We start from the raw sequence: 14,784 nt of genomic DNA, 5'->3' as shown, positions 1-14,784 counted from the left end.
AAGGGAAGGGAATAGGGGAGGGTAGAGAAGGGAAGGGAAGGGAATAGGGGAAGGTAGGGAAGGGAATATGGTAGGGTCATGGGGCTCCGGTAAATGGCTTGTAAACGTAACCCAACCTCGCAATTCAAGATTATTTTTGTCTCCATTTTTTACAGTACCTACATTTAAAACGTTTACATGAATGCTATGAGACAATATTGACTTGAAGAAAATTTATTTTAAATACAAGGACGGAAAATATTTAAATACACAAACTGGACACCTTGATTTATAATAATTATTGATACATTGTATATTTATAATACTTAGGATTACCTTATAGCTTACTAAAGCTGTTTTGAGTTACATTTATAATTACATGGCAGTCTTCATTTGTTTTTACAAGGCACTACAATATACATATTTATATTTACAGATTAAAGTTATAACCCGAATGAAGACAATATTTACATTTACCGTAAAATCGGTAATAAGCGCTTACAATCACTTTGTGCATATAAAGACATAGGTCGAGTAACATACACAAAATGACATTAAAAATTCAAAGAAACTAAACCGATCAAATCGGTAATAAATATACTAAAACAATACCTAACAGGCAAAAACGTCATTATTTCAATATGTACACAATTTTTTATATTACATTTTTATATCCTCATCGTCGAGTGTGGAGGTTTCCTATTTGTAGTAGGCGGTAGCCCTGGTCCTACTAACGGGGACATAGAAGGCGATCTCGTCGCTAAAGGAGATAATGAAGGTGAAAATGACGGCGACATAGCAGCTGCGGAAAACCCGCCAGGAACATCATGACTTATAGGCGATCTTGGTAACAAATGTTGAGGTTGCCTGCACGATAATGATGGGACCGGACAACTTCTGGGCGCTACGGTTGTTAGCAAAGGCGGAGGCACGCTTTTACCTCCTGAAATAGACGTGCCTTTACTCTTGATACTGGATGCGCCACTATTGCCGCTTTGTAGCGATACAGCATCGTCTTTTAACCGGGCTATTTCAGAAAATACATGTGCTAGAGGTTGGTACTGCGGCCCCCAATCTAACAGATAATCCCAGTTATAGCTTCCTGTTAGTTCTTCCTCGGAGTGTACTATAGAGCTCAAGCTTCCTGTCATAGAGGGCCCAGCTGTAGGTACAGCAGTATTTTCTCCTGGAGCACTGGGAAAAGCACCTAAAGCCATTGCTCTATCGGCTGTGGCACTTGTTTCGTCCGCACTACTTGCTCTTTCACTGCCAGTTACTTCATTAAGTTTAGCGTATATTAAATTAGTTATATCGTTCTCATGAGTACCGTCTTCATCGAACATGTGCATAGAATCTATAGGGCCATGATGTAAAATGTTATCTTTATTTGCAACATTTTCTGAACATCTTCTGGAGGAGGTTGATGCGCCACCCCCAGTACCAGTATCAACTATTCCCAAGCGTGCTAAGTACTCTTGAGTATTGTGGACAGATACATCAGAAAGATTATCATCGTCAACTCCCTTGGATTGTCTATGAATTCCTGATTCTCTTTGTAAGGGGCCTTCGTTTATCATCCTGATTTCTTCATCCTCACCATCTTCACCATCTTCAGCGGATCCACGACCCGAAGATCCGGACTGTTCTGACCCTGAGAGTTCAGATGTTGTTGCGGCACCTGAATTTGAGCTGGCTGTATGAGCGACATATGGTGGGATTTCATCATATTTGGGTGGTGCAAACTGATTAGCCGATCCAGTTCCAGTATTTCTAATTGGAATAGTGTCAAATCCACTAGGATCAACGTAGTTGTTAGTGACACCCTCAGAGCTTAAGTTAGGTTTGTTTACATTCTTATGACGTTTGTTTTTCATGTGTAAAAATAAAAATGCAGCAGCAAAAATAATGATTATGAATATAAAGGCAATAAGCAATCCTAAAGCCCAATCAGATAAACCTGTGCTTTGTGCTATTGTAGCATTACTCAATTGGTTTGTGTGATCTGATATGACAGCTAAAGGATCCAACAGTATTTCAACAGCAGTTTTATTAGTAAGTGAACCTTGCCGGCCAGAACTAGCCGTCACAACTAAACTTATAGATTTATCAGTGCTGAATAAATTTTGTAATGAATCGACCTTTTTCTTTAAAATAATGATTCCAGTTGTTCTATTTATTTTGATGTAAGAATGAGACGTAGATAGCTGATACACTATTCGACCATCAATTCCTTTATCTCGATCTGTAGCTGTAACTTGTCCTATGACATAGCCAGCAGGAAGTACACCTGACTTTGGAATGCCAAAATTGTATGTTTTTTGGGTAAATTGAGGATAAAATTCGTCTCTACTTTCAATATCAATTTTAACTCTAATTGTAGAACTTTTTCCACCAATGTCAGAAGCTTTTATGGAAAATTCATATTTATTCTTTTGTTCGTAATCGAAAACAGCATTGTTATTCACAAGGCCTGTTATTGTATCTATTTGAAACATCTTCCACGAGTCATCGTTTCTGTTTATGTTGATAGGCGGTAAAATTGTATAATTTAATTTTCCATATTGACCTTTGTCAAGGTCAGTAGCTCTTGCTGTGAAAATAGAAGTTCCTGTTCGTTCATTTTCACCGATGGTTTCAAAATATTCACTTACAGGAAATACTGGCTCATTGTCATTTTCATCTAATAAATCTATTACAATATAAATAGCGTTGCATAGACTAGGTTCACCTTGGTCACAAGCAACAATTACCAGTTTATATTTTGTGTTACCAATATCATAATCAAGTGATTTATTAACGGTTAAAGCGCCCGTCGATGGATTAATGTAAAATAAATTTTCATCGTCGCCAGATGTGATGTTAAAAACAATCGCAGCATTAGGTGTACCGCTTTGATCGGCATCCGTTACTGTCAAATGAGTGATAACATGTCCTACATTTATATTTTCACTCAAAGGCAATTCTAAATCGCCAACCGAAAATATTGGAGCATTATCATTAGCATCCGTCACTGTAATATATATTGTAACCGAAGTTTTGTTCCGATTGTGTGTTAATATTTTTTCTTTTTCCACTGCAGCTAATCCTAATATGTAAGTATCCTGTGCTTCTCTGTCCAATTTTTTCAATAACATCAAGGCACCATTTAGTGTTATATCAAAAATATCACCATCATTTCCAGATATAATTTGGAAATTCAAATTGTATGTTTTCAAGAAGTCGTTAACGCCGCCAATTTGAAGAAGCGTTGAGCCTTCTTCTACATCCTCGTTGACACTTATTCTGTAATTGAAAAAAATGTTTTATGAGTAAAATGTATTATAACTTCTAAAGTCTTTAGTCCATTAACTAAAGCGGGTTATAATTATTGTATTGGACATAGCTTTAATAGTATAAATGTGTTGATACATAATAATCGTATTAGAAGCTTCTAAACCGAAATTGTCTTTAATGAACTTAAAAAATATATTCTAATGTGTGGTGAAATCTAAACAAACAAATAATAGAAAATTTAAATTAAGCTTTTAAGCTTTTACATGTGTTACGAACCCTAATAAAACACAATTAATTTGCACTATATTCACTATATTTGCAAACATAATTATCATTTATCAATTTTTCACAAAGTTTACGTCTGGTTTTGATTAAAATCATCATCAATTAGTGTCATTTGTGTTTCATTTGTATAAAATTATTATTTGTGTTTAATTCAATTTCTATCAAGAACCTACAGTACAATCAATTACATAATATACTGAATACAATAAATTATGTAATTGATTGTACTGTATTGATTGATTTAAGTATTGTAGCATTTGAATCCTAATAAGGATTCAAATGCTACAATACTTAAATCATAATAAATAATATCTTATAATACTTACTTGTATGAATTTTGTCCCATAAATGGTTGTATTTCTGACGTCGCACCAGTGCTTATGCGCATTGATGTAACAGAACTTTTACTTGGCATACCATGGTCAGTGGCAGTTATTGCAAGATGTGTGTCTCTTTGGTTTCCTTGTAAAGCACTATAATTAACGTACACTACTCCGGAGACATCATCAATCAAATATCCAGCTGCGTCTTGCAAGAAATGATAGGTGATTTTTCCGTTATCATCACTGTCCTTATCTTTAGCGTTCACTGCACCAACTTCAAGGATGCCATTGCCTTCTATAATGAAAATTAATAAAAGTAAGAAGAAAGTCACAATTTTCTATTTCACACAAGTCTTTGGCATACTAGCATAATAATATTATACCTCAAAACATTTATTATAATCCATACTACCATATCCATATAAATATTATGAATGCGAAAGTGTGTCTGTCCGTCCGTTCGTCCGTTCGTCTGTCTGTCTGTCTGTCTGTCTGTCTGTATGTCTGTCTGTTACCACTTCACGCCCAACCCACTGGACCGATTTTTCTGAGATTTGTGATGTAAATACATTGAGTCCCAGGAAGGGAAAAGGATACCTTTTAACCCGAAAAAATGTACGGTTCCCGCGCGATAAATGACTTTTGGTGCAACGCAGTTGCGGGCATCATCTATTATACGTTTTTATTATTCGTAGATTATATTATGTATAAATTAAATATAAAATTATTATTTTATATGTCTTAAAGTGCTTCATTCTTTTGTAGTAAAATAATAGTAATTTTACAAACATCTTGGTTTACCATAACAAATTAAAACATTATTATTAGAAGATACTAAATTAGATACCATATTAGAAGATCATAAAATATCTTATCTACTCACCTGGTAAAACTCTGTTGTAAAATACTTCGTCGAAAATAGGGGAATTATCATTTATATCATTAACTTTTATTGTTAGCGTCGTTTTGGCAACATGCTCGTTATCAGACGCAGTAATATTTATTTGATACAAGTTCACGTTTTCAAAGTCCAGTTCCTTATTCAAGACAACCTTTCCGCTATATCTGTCTATAGAAAACGTGTTATCTCCTTGAAGAATCGCATACTTCAAAGGCGGGAACGTGTCGACATCATTTGCAGTAACAGATGTAAGCACAGACCCGATTTCCGCTCCTGCAGAAAAACAAAATAAAAATGTGTATCGACGCTTTCGCTACCTTCTCTGCTACTTTTAAGATTCACAAAATAAGAGTCGCTTGACAAAACCCGAGCTACAGTACAATGATATAAAAACAAACAAAATAAAAAACGAATACAAGGTCCGTTGTTCTGGGAGGCACCGCTAAAATATGCACTCGAAAAAAATGTAATACCGTCCAATAAATATTGAGTCTAAAAGAGTCTCTTTTATTTTATCTCTGTATTGGAATCGGAAATCCAGTTACGAGACCGCGAGCACAAATTATGTAAAATGCTATTTCGTCGTAAAGGAGTTTTGTTTCTAACAATACGAATGTGAAACACGAATGGAAAATACTTTTGAAATAAGACTGATGTCGACTACTTACCTTCTGATACTGAGATGGTTCTTGGCGGCGGAAACGTAGGTTGGTTGTCATTGACATCCACTATGTTGATTCGCAACGTAGCGGTTCCGGTCATTTGTGGGTTTCCTTCATCCGTTGCGATTACAGTTAATTTATAGCTTTCACGTATTTCTCTGTCTAAAACTATATTTGTTTTCACAGAACCAGAGAAGGCAGGTTCAATTATAAAAGCATTATCATGATTTCCATCTACAATATGATATAATATTCTGGCGTTGGCTCCTTGATCCTCATCAGTTGCAGCTAGTTGTACCACAAATTCGCCTTTAGCATTTCCTTCCAAAACATTAGCCATATATTGTTGTTGTTTGAATCTAGGCGCATGATCATTTTGATCTATCAAATTAATTATAATATCACAATACCCATAAAGTTGTGGCGACCCTTCAGTTCGAGCTATGACAACAAAATGTCGCGACTGATTTGTTTCGAAATCTAAATCAGCTGAATTATTAACTTTAACGACGCCAGTGTTTGAATCTATTTCCAAAGCAAAATTGTCGTTACCACTGCCAATTTCATAAAATATTTTTTGTCTTCTACCATCGTTTCTTAACGCTATAACTTGTATTACTTCTTTGCCATACGGAAGATTTTCGTCTAGGGTAACATTATAAAGCGGATATTGAAAATTCAAGCTAAGATTCTGATCAAAAAAGTCACCTACTCGCAGTTCAATTAGACCTATAGTGCTTTGTGGAGGATTACCCTTATCTTTTGCTATCACTTGCAAATGTATGAGTTTCCCATTTTCACTGGCTAAGCTTTGTGTAGCTGTTAATGCTCCAGTCGTTGGGTTAATCCGAAACTTGTGAAAAGAAGTATCTACTAGCTCATACAAAATTTCTGCATTAATTCCCACATCATTATCGGTTGCTGACACGGTAAGTAAACATTGCCCAGGAGGAGTAAGAGTTGCAATTTGTTCCTTGAATGGAAATTTTTTGAAAATAGGTTTGTTGTCGTTTACATCAATTATGGTAACTTCTACTGGGACCTTTTGGGATCTGGCTAAGTAACGTCCTTGATCAGTTGCGACTGCATCAAATTGGTATTTGCCCACTTTTTCTCTATCGAAGTATCTGAAAAAAAAACATACACATAATTCTGAGTTTTTGTGCAATAAGAATTAATTTTTTAAATAAAAAATACAAGAATTAAAACCTACCCCGTTGTATATATGATTCCACTTTTATTATCTATTCTAAAAAGACCTTGACTCTCATTCGCTAGTGAGTAAACTATTCTTTTATTCAGTCCTAAGTCAGCATCTGTAGCTCTTACTTTAACAATAGATGTATCAATTGGGGAGTCTTCTGGAATTGCTGATGAATAATGGGCAGTGTCAAATACGGGATCATTGTCATTTTGATCTTCAACGACAATTGTTAAATTACAAGACCCTTGTAATGCTATAGGTGAGCCGTGATCAAAGGCTGAAATAGTGAGATCGTATCTAGCTTGAGTTTCCCTGTCCAAAGTTTTTGCTGTCAGCTTTCCAGTAGTTGCGTCGATAGAAAATTTGTTTCCATTATTTCCAGAGATAATACTGTAGGTTATTACTCCATTAGCACCAATATCTTGATCTATAGCCGTTACTGTGTGAATAATTTCTGGTTCATTATTCTCAGGCACAGTCAATGTGTAACACGAGCCACTCTTGAAGCTTGGTGGATTATCGTTAACGTCAAGAACGTTGATTAAAACTGTCGCTACATCAAAATTTGCAATGGACTGGAAAGTTGTTGTATCCGTGACGTACACTGGAAACATATAGTAGTCTTTTTCTTCTCTATCTAATTTGTTCGTTACAGTTAATGTGCCAAGTTTCGCGTCTATTTCAAATTTGCCATCCACTACTCCTTCTGGTATATAGTAACTTAAATTTCCTGAAATAAGCATTTTCCTTAGTTACTCATAATATCACATACGAACAAAATCAATAATTTTGAAATCATTTTATTTTATCACAATTATATTCACGCAGAAAAATAAATGTGTGCTAATAAGCTAACTAATTAAAAATGAAGCTTAAAATATAAGGGCTTACCTAGATTACCCTTAGAAGATACTGCAGATAGTCTGGTGACGAAACTGCCTGGCCGAATATCTTCACTTATATTGGCTTTATAAATTGTGTCACTAAATCTAGGTGGTATATTATTTGATTCGTGTAAATCAATAATTAAGGTCATATGACTTCGTCTTGCGAAAGGGGTTCCGTGATCGGAAGCGGTTAAATTTAGTTTATATTGACCTGGCCTTATTTTATTTTGTTCTGTTATATATTTTCTAGATAGTGTCAATTTACCACTGTCATAGTCAATTGAAAATATTGATTGTTCATTTCCTCCTGATATATAGTACGATATCTGGCTATTATCTCCAGAATCTCTATCTACTGCCAAAGCTTGGTAGATAATCCCAGATAAATTGTTTAATGTTGCAGAAATTTTATTAGACGATACAAACTTAGGAGTATTGTCGTTTGCATCTGTTACAGATATGTGAACTGTGACTGACGTTGATAAGCGTTCCGACTGATTTGTAGCTAAATCTGTAGCTTCTACCACTATCCAATATTCTTTTAAAGATTCATAGTCAAGAGTAGATATCAAAGATAATGATCCAGTTAGGGGATCTAAGCCAAAAGTAGTTTTTATGGACGGTGTATTTGATATAATAAAGTAACTTATATCACCATTTACACCCGCATCGGCGTCCTTAGCTGTAAAGTTGTATATGATCGTGCCTACTGGTATGCTCTCAGAAACTTCGATATTTATTGGATCTTCTGACCACTCCGGTGCATTGTCATTGACATCAATTATTTCTATCCTCACCGTAACTGCACTACTTTGCGGATTATTAGTAGCAGATGTATCTAATGCTCTTACTTCAAGTCTGTACTCATCTTGAATTTCTCGATCTAATTGTCTGGCGACAACAAGAGATCCAGTTTTTCTATCAATTTCAAAAGTGCCAGTAAAATGATCCGAAGTAAGAGGCATAAGGAGGTATGAAATCTGTCTTTCTTCTTCGCTTCTTATAAAGTTGTCACTTAAATCATTTTCATAACATGCCACCATGCCAATAATGTCCCCGATTTTTGCATCTTCTTTTACCTGCAAAGAAAAATTTATTATGAATTGCCATAGTCAACAGACAAACAAAACATGATACGATAGTAAAATAATATTATACCTATTTAATATAATAAAATGTTTGAAAGTTTGTCTGTATTTTTTATATTTCAACCGCTGAGCTTATTTAGAAAAATTTTAGAAAATAGGAAGGGTGTAATGTTTTAAGCTTCGGAACAGGACATTAATTTAAAAACCCTGAATAATATTCGGTGGTAACAATTTATAAAAAAATCGGCTAAGTGCGAGTCGGACGCGCACGCAGGGTTCCGGTATCGCAAAAGTAGGTGAAAAATGTGTTTTTTATGGGATTTCCCTTAAATATATATTTTTATTTAATGTTTAGGATTCCGTACCCAAAGGGTAAAAACGGGACCCTATTACTAAGAATAATTCAATGTCTGTCGGTCGGTCTGTCTCCGTTGAGTTGAAATTTTCACAGATTATGTATTTCTGTTGCTGCTATAACAACAAATATTGAAAACAGATTTTTTAAAATAATTAAGCCCATAAGTACAACAAACGTGACTTTTTGGGCTTTTTTGCTTTTTTCAATAATGGTAACAGGTAGGTACTTGCAATTTTCATAATAGCCTTAAATATATTATGTGAACCTAATACTTAATAATAATATTTAAGTAAAATAAAAATTTAAGGGGATGCCACCCATACAAAAGACACATTTTTAGCTTATTTTTGCTCTACAACTGTACGGAACCCTTAGCAAGTCCAACTCGCACTTGGCCGATTATTATTTTATTATTAATTATTATAATTGAGGATTTTGTGAAAATTTCAAGTGCGTGGTATTTGTTGTTGTATGTACCTTGTATGTAAAAACTACATACAAGGTGTAACAAAAAATATGTTACCTCTTTCAGCGCTGCTATTTTCACAGTTAACTCAATTTAGGGAGCCTTTACACAGCCTAAAGTTTTATCACTCTAGTGTTAATCTTTGTATAATTTTATTACTAATAATTTGCAGCGCGAAAGCAGTTGTGGGCGGTATCTAGTACTTAATAAATAGACGTTGTTCTCAATTTTCTTAAGCAATAAGCTGACAATACAGTCATAAGATAAATATAAATACCCTAAAAATGGGAAACAAATTAATTTCTTACTTTGAACGTTAAGCTTGAACTTGTGAATGTTGGTCGATTGTCATTTAAATCCAAAACTTCAACTTTCAGTTGTCTTACTGTTTGCCTTGGAGGTTTGCCACCATCTGTCGCTGCTACGGTTAGTCGATAAATAGATCTCTCTTCGTGATCAAGAACTAAAATAAAAAATAAAATATTATCATGCGTACCTATATCACCATACCATAACCATTTTAATAAAATTATTAAATTATTTAACTAACCTGTACTGGTTTTTATTACTCCTGTTGTTGAATCAATCACAAATACACCATATCCATCCAAATCTCTTTCATTTAAAATGGAGTATTTTATAGACGCATTAACTCCACTGTCTCTATCTATTGCTTTAACCCGAGCTACTTCGGCACCTGGCTGCTGTTCTTCTCTAACACTGACAACGTCTTCACGTGGATCAATAATTTCAGGCGAGTTATCATTTACATCCAATACTTTAATATATATTGGTACTCTACTTGATCTTGGAAGTGTGCCTTGATCACGAACTTCAGCAAACAACGAGTAGGCGCTTTTATATTCTCTATCCAGAGCGTGTTTTGTTGTAATAACACCTGTAAAGAAATGTTTCAATGGTTAATATTATATATTTTGAGCAGTCGACAAAATTTACTTAAGAATACAACACTGTTGTGTAGAACTGTGCAAATATTGAAATATCCGCAATATTATGTGTAAATATTATTATTTTTTTTTACAATTTACTGTCCGAATAAATATCTATTACATTTCAAATATGTATTATCATTTTGAAGCCATAAGCGCCAATATTATACAAGGTTTAAAAACAATTAATAATTCTTATTCCGTATCATCAAAGTTATTTCCCAAAACATAAAAGGAAAGTTAGCACTTAAATATTCTGCGTTTTAACTTATGTGGTAATGTGCCCAATAATTGGCATTAAAAATTGAATCCAGTATCCTCGATTCGGCGTCAAACGCCGTCTCAGAAGTGCCGACAAATAAAACGAGTTACGAGCGAGTTATGGACATAAGAGACAGAATATCGCGAACCGAAAAAGCACCTGTTGAAATCTGAATACCCCTATTGACAGACGATCCCTTAAGGTTTTGGTACATAATTAGATATTACATTAAAGGTAATGTTTCTGAATAGAGATTTGCAAATAAATTTTTAATCTCGAAAAATACATTGAATTTATAATAAATCTTTAAAAGTTTTAAAACCAATAATACTAATTTAGTGCAATATATTATTGTGTATGAATAAAAAAACATAGCTTTACTAAATATCTTAGATCTAGTTTAAGCATATCTACGATCCTAAAGGTCTGCTGACCCACAGGATCGGATCAGTAAGGTTGCACTAACTAGCCGCTTGATCGATAAGCCAAATTGAGATGGAAAGGTCCCCTATTCATCGGTCAATTATAGGTGATAACGAGCCAACGATCCTTTTATTCACCCGTAACATTTACGCGATTAAGATAATCATCTGTAATTAATTAATGGTTAATAATATTATCTAGAAATCTAGTTCGTACTTTGAAAATTACACATATTTTTTATAATAAATCTTAAAATTCTTATTATTATTCTTATTAATAAATATTCTTAGAGATATAAAGAAGTCAGTTTTCTTTTTGGCATTGAAATAGTATTTAAAAATAATTATTAATATTATGATTGTTAGCACAGTCTAGAAGAACCATAATGGAATTCAATATTCATGTAAAGTTAAGCAAACAATGACTTAAAAATGCTCCCTATTTCTTTAATTTGTGCAAGTATTAATGTGGTTCTGTTTATTCGAATCTGTTTGTTCAGTCGACGAGTCTTAAGTCAAAACATACTTCGGGTTTTAACTTTCAAAGGTGCCGGTAAAGCAAATACAGTCGAGATGTTGACTGCAAGGATAATTCTTTAATAATCAAATATTTGACAAGGGCTTCATTTAAATTACGGTGAATTGCATTGTCTCTCGCTTTTAGAATTTCAATATTATGTAGAACATTTGCAATGTAGAGTAAAAGTAGGCACTCTAAAATGCTACTTTTTCATAGAGTGCTGTGCTATAATTAAGTAAACTACCAATTAATACATTATTATTTATTAAATAACGATAATGTTATTTTAACATTGACAAATAAAAAAGTCAGCAATACGTTTAAAACATAATTTTTTATTTATAGTAGCCGGCGCATCGTTGATTTAAATATTTGTCTGCTTCAGTATTTTTATTTACTCACCCGTTATGGCATCCACAATGAAACTCGTATTCGATGGAAAAAGGCTGTATCTTAGTACTGCGTTATCACCCAAATCTGCATCAGTCGCTATTATCTTGCCTACAAATGCACCGGCATGTTGATTCTCTTCAACTTGAAACTCATAGGTAGTTTGCGAGAAAACTGGATCATTATCATTAGCATCTACTACGTTGACAATAAGGCTGGCACTCGCTGACAGTGGCGGGATTCCATTGTCTGTAGCCATTATTGTCATTTTATGTGTAGATATCGTCTCTCTGTCGAGCAACTTAGCGAGGTACACCCAACCTGAGGACGGTTCCACTTTAAAATGCTCTTCGTTTGTATTATTCTCTGATACGACCCGATATGTTATACGTGCATTGTTTCCAGTGTCCTTGTCTATTGCCTGGATTTCTAGAATCTGTAAAATGATAATGCATTATCAGTTTTAAATATATTTCTAGATATTTTTAAAAAAATATTTTACATTAATTTAAAAATTAATTAACGAAAAACATAACGCTATATACCTTTGTTTTTAGACTTTCCGATTCAAGAACATTAACACTGTATGTGCTATGCTCAAATACAGGTGGATTATCATTGACATCTTGCACGTCCACAACAAGGGTCAGATTTGAGCTGAGGGGAGGAACGCCTCCATCCCTGGCGGATATGATGAGGGTATGACGAACCAAACTTTCATAATCCAAGGCCCTATAAAAAATCAGGTCGTTGATATAGAACATGTGAATGAACAATACAATAGGTTACATATTGTGATAACAATGAATTAAAATAAATACCTTAGTAATGTGACGAGACCATGTTGAGGATTAACAGCAAATGTGTTAGGAGGCCCTGTAGCCGAAACAAGGTGGTATGTTATTTGACTGTTTTTCCCATCGTCCTGATCAGTTGCTCGTGCAGCATATACCACAGAGCCGATCGGAGCAGATTCAGCTACGGACACCCTTACTGACGATGTCCCGAATTCCGGAGCATTGTCGTTCACATCTTCCAGAGTTATTTGCACCTGAAATAATTGTTATGTTAGATGTAATTATAATTTTCAAGAATTTAAATATGGTTTCATATTTTTAGCTATTTTATTAGTTCTTAATGCTATTTTTTTTTCTTTCACTTGAATACTCATTTTAAGAGTAGCAGTAATACCTGGGTTTGGTCATAGCTGGCGGAGTTTCCTATAGCAGCGTGGACGTTCAGTAGATATGATGCACTCGTTTCTCGATCCAATTGATTTGTAGTTTTTATTGTTCCAGTGTGTGGTTCAATGGCGAAAAGATGGCTGTCTCCAGATACAATACTATAGCGCACTAGTTGTTTACCTGTGAACAAAATTAACGCAATGAGTTAAAAATGTAACAAATATTTCAAGTTAGTTAAATCCGTTAATGTATTAATACATTAAATTAATAAAGTTAATTAACATAATATTATGTTCGTAAATCTACAACTAATTAAAATAAATGTATTGATAGTAATAAAGTATACAAATCAATATTAAGTACATTATAACAATTAAATTATAACTATAAGTTTTCTGCAAATAAGTAAGACATAAATAGAACAGATGAAATTGTAAACAAGAGCAAACAACTGCGTGTCCAAATATGACTGACTCAACGCGTCTCAATTTTCCAAGATTATGGGTGCCTATGGCAGCAAAATTGGCCGTTCTGCTGTTTACGGTAGCTATAAATATTTATGTATTCCTATCATTTTACTTTCTGACGTTGAATTGTCTACAGTAGTTTAGGTTGTGAATATAGGTTTGTCTTTTTCAACGACGGAGAAATATTATATGCATAATATTATTCGTAAAATTTTATAGTTATAAGGAGACAGATTATTGAAATATAATATTTTTAAACACACCGCTATAATAAATACTTAATGAAAATAATTGGACGGGTACCTGGTTAGTGCATTTGACATATTTATGTACATTTAAAACCATCTATTTACGAAAACAGAAGCTTTTCGACAGTTGAAAACCGCTTTATATCTATCAAATTTTAATTGGCACTTTTCACAGTATAAGCGATTCATTGTCGTATATTTTTTTCGTCTCGACTTCGTTTTTGTGGGCTCGCTTTTTCGCCGGTCGTTTTCGGCAGGACAGTTGACGCAATGAGATTGATATACGGTCTTATTCGGCGACATGCCGGGCAGTCTTTGTTTCTGTAACTGGTCCAAGTATCCCCCCCTGCGGCACTCCCGCGCCCTCCTGTCCTTTCAAGATTATATATTATGGATTTAACGTTTGAAATATAGCTATTTACTTAAAAATATCTACGGAACATAATATTAGATTAAAAAAATCACTTTTAAAGAATTACTACAAAATTTTAATGTTTTAGATTGTGTTGCACTTTTTAAAATCACTATTTTTAATTTACTCATCATTATTTTAATGTAAATTCTAAAAATACAAAACTAAGAGCATGAATTGAAAGTCGTTTCTATGTATAAACCCATTACAACAAGCTAAAGCAAAATTTTGATCGACGTCGAACCGAAAAAACTTATTATGTATTCACCCAATTAAACGATCGAAACCTGTGTGGCGTCTGTCATGATACAGGTTGATTTGGACTTATTTAAACCGAGGATCTGTCTCATAACTTGCGAACCCTTAAAATAATGGCCGCATAAGGTTCATTAAATTACCATATTTTTAATTTGTAAAATAATTACAATGTTATTGAAAATTTCTCACGGAAACGAGCACTGTTTACTTCAGTTACGTACTTGAAAATTTAAAATAGATTTCCT

At 33.9% G+C, this 14,784-nt stretch overlaps 1 protein-coding gene across 1 annotated transcript in view; it reads right to left on the bottom strand.

The window, feature by feature from the left end:
• Positions 1–70: 70 nt before the first annotated feature.
• The window catches only part of LOC121739427 (protein dachsous), a 229,156-nt gene continuing 214,442 nt past the window's right edge, over positions 71–14,784 (bottom strand). Inside the window, exons 5-16 of the mRNA XM_042131902.1 lie at positions 13,162–13,334; positions 12,792–13,021; positions 12,516–12,702; positions 11,983–12,406; positions 9,977–10,324; positions 9,735–9,889; positions 7,519–8,593; positions 6,637–7,357; positions 5,430–6,550; positions 4,744–5,034; positions 3,864–4,155; positions 71–3,261 (exon numbers count right to left, since the gene is read on the bottom strand). Coding sequence (XP_041987836.1) covers positions 648–3,261; positions 3,864–4,155; positions 4,744–5,034; positions 5,430–6,550; positions 6,637–7,357; positions 7,519–8,593; positions 9,735–9,889; positions 9,977–10,324; positions 11,983–12,406; positions 12,516–12,702; positions 12,792–13,021; positions 13,162–13,334 — 7,631 coding nt within the window. The 3' untranslated portion in view covers positions 71–647. The remainder of the gene's footprint in view (positions 3,262–3,863; positions 4,156–4,743; positions 5,035–5,429; positions 6,551–6,636; positions 7,358–7,518; positions 8,594–9,734; positions 9,890–9,976; positions 10,325–11,982; positions 12,407–12,515; positions 12,703–12,791; positions 13,022–13,161; positions 13,335–14,784) is intronic.

Source organism: Aricia agestis, chromosome 2, assembly GCF_905147365.1.
Source record: "Aricia agestis chromosome 2, ilAriAges1.1, whole genome shotgun sequence".
In the NCBI taxonomy this organism is placed as follows: Eukaryota; Metazoa; Arthropoda; class Insecta; order Lepidoptera; family Lycaenidae; genus Aricia; species Aricia agestis.
Note: the sequence above shows the minus strand (reverse complement) of the source record. Positions and strands in the feature narration are given on the sequence as shown.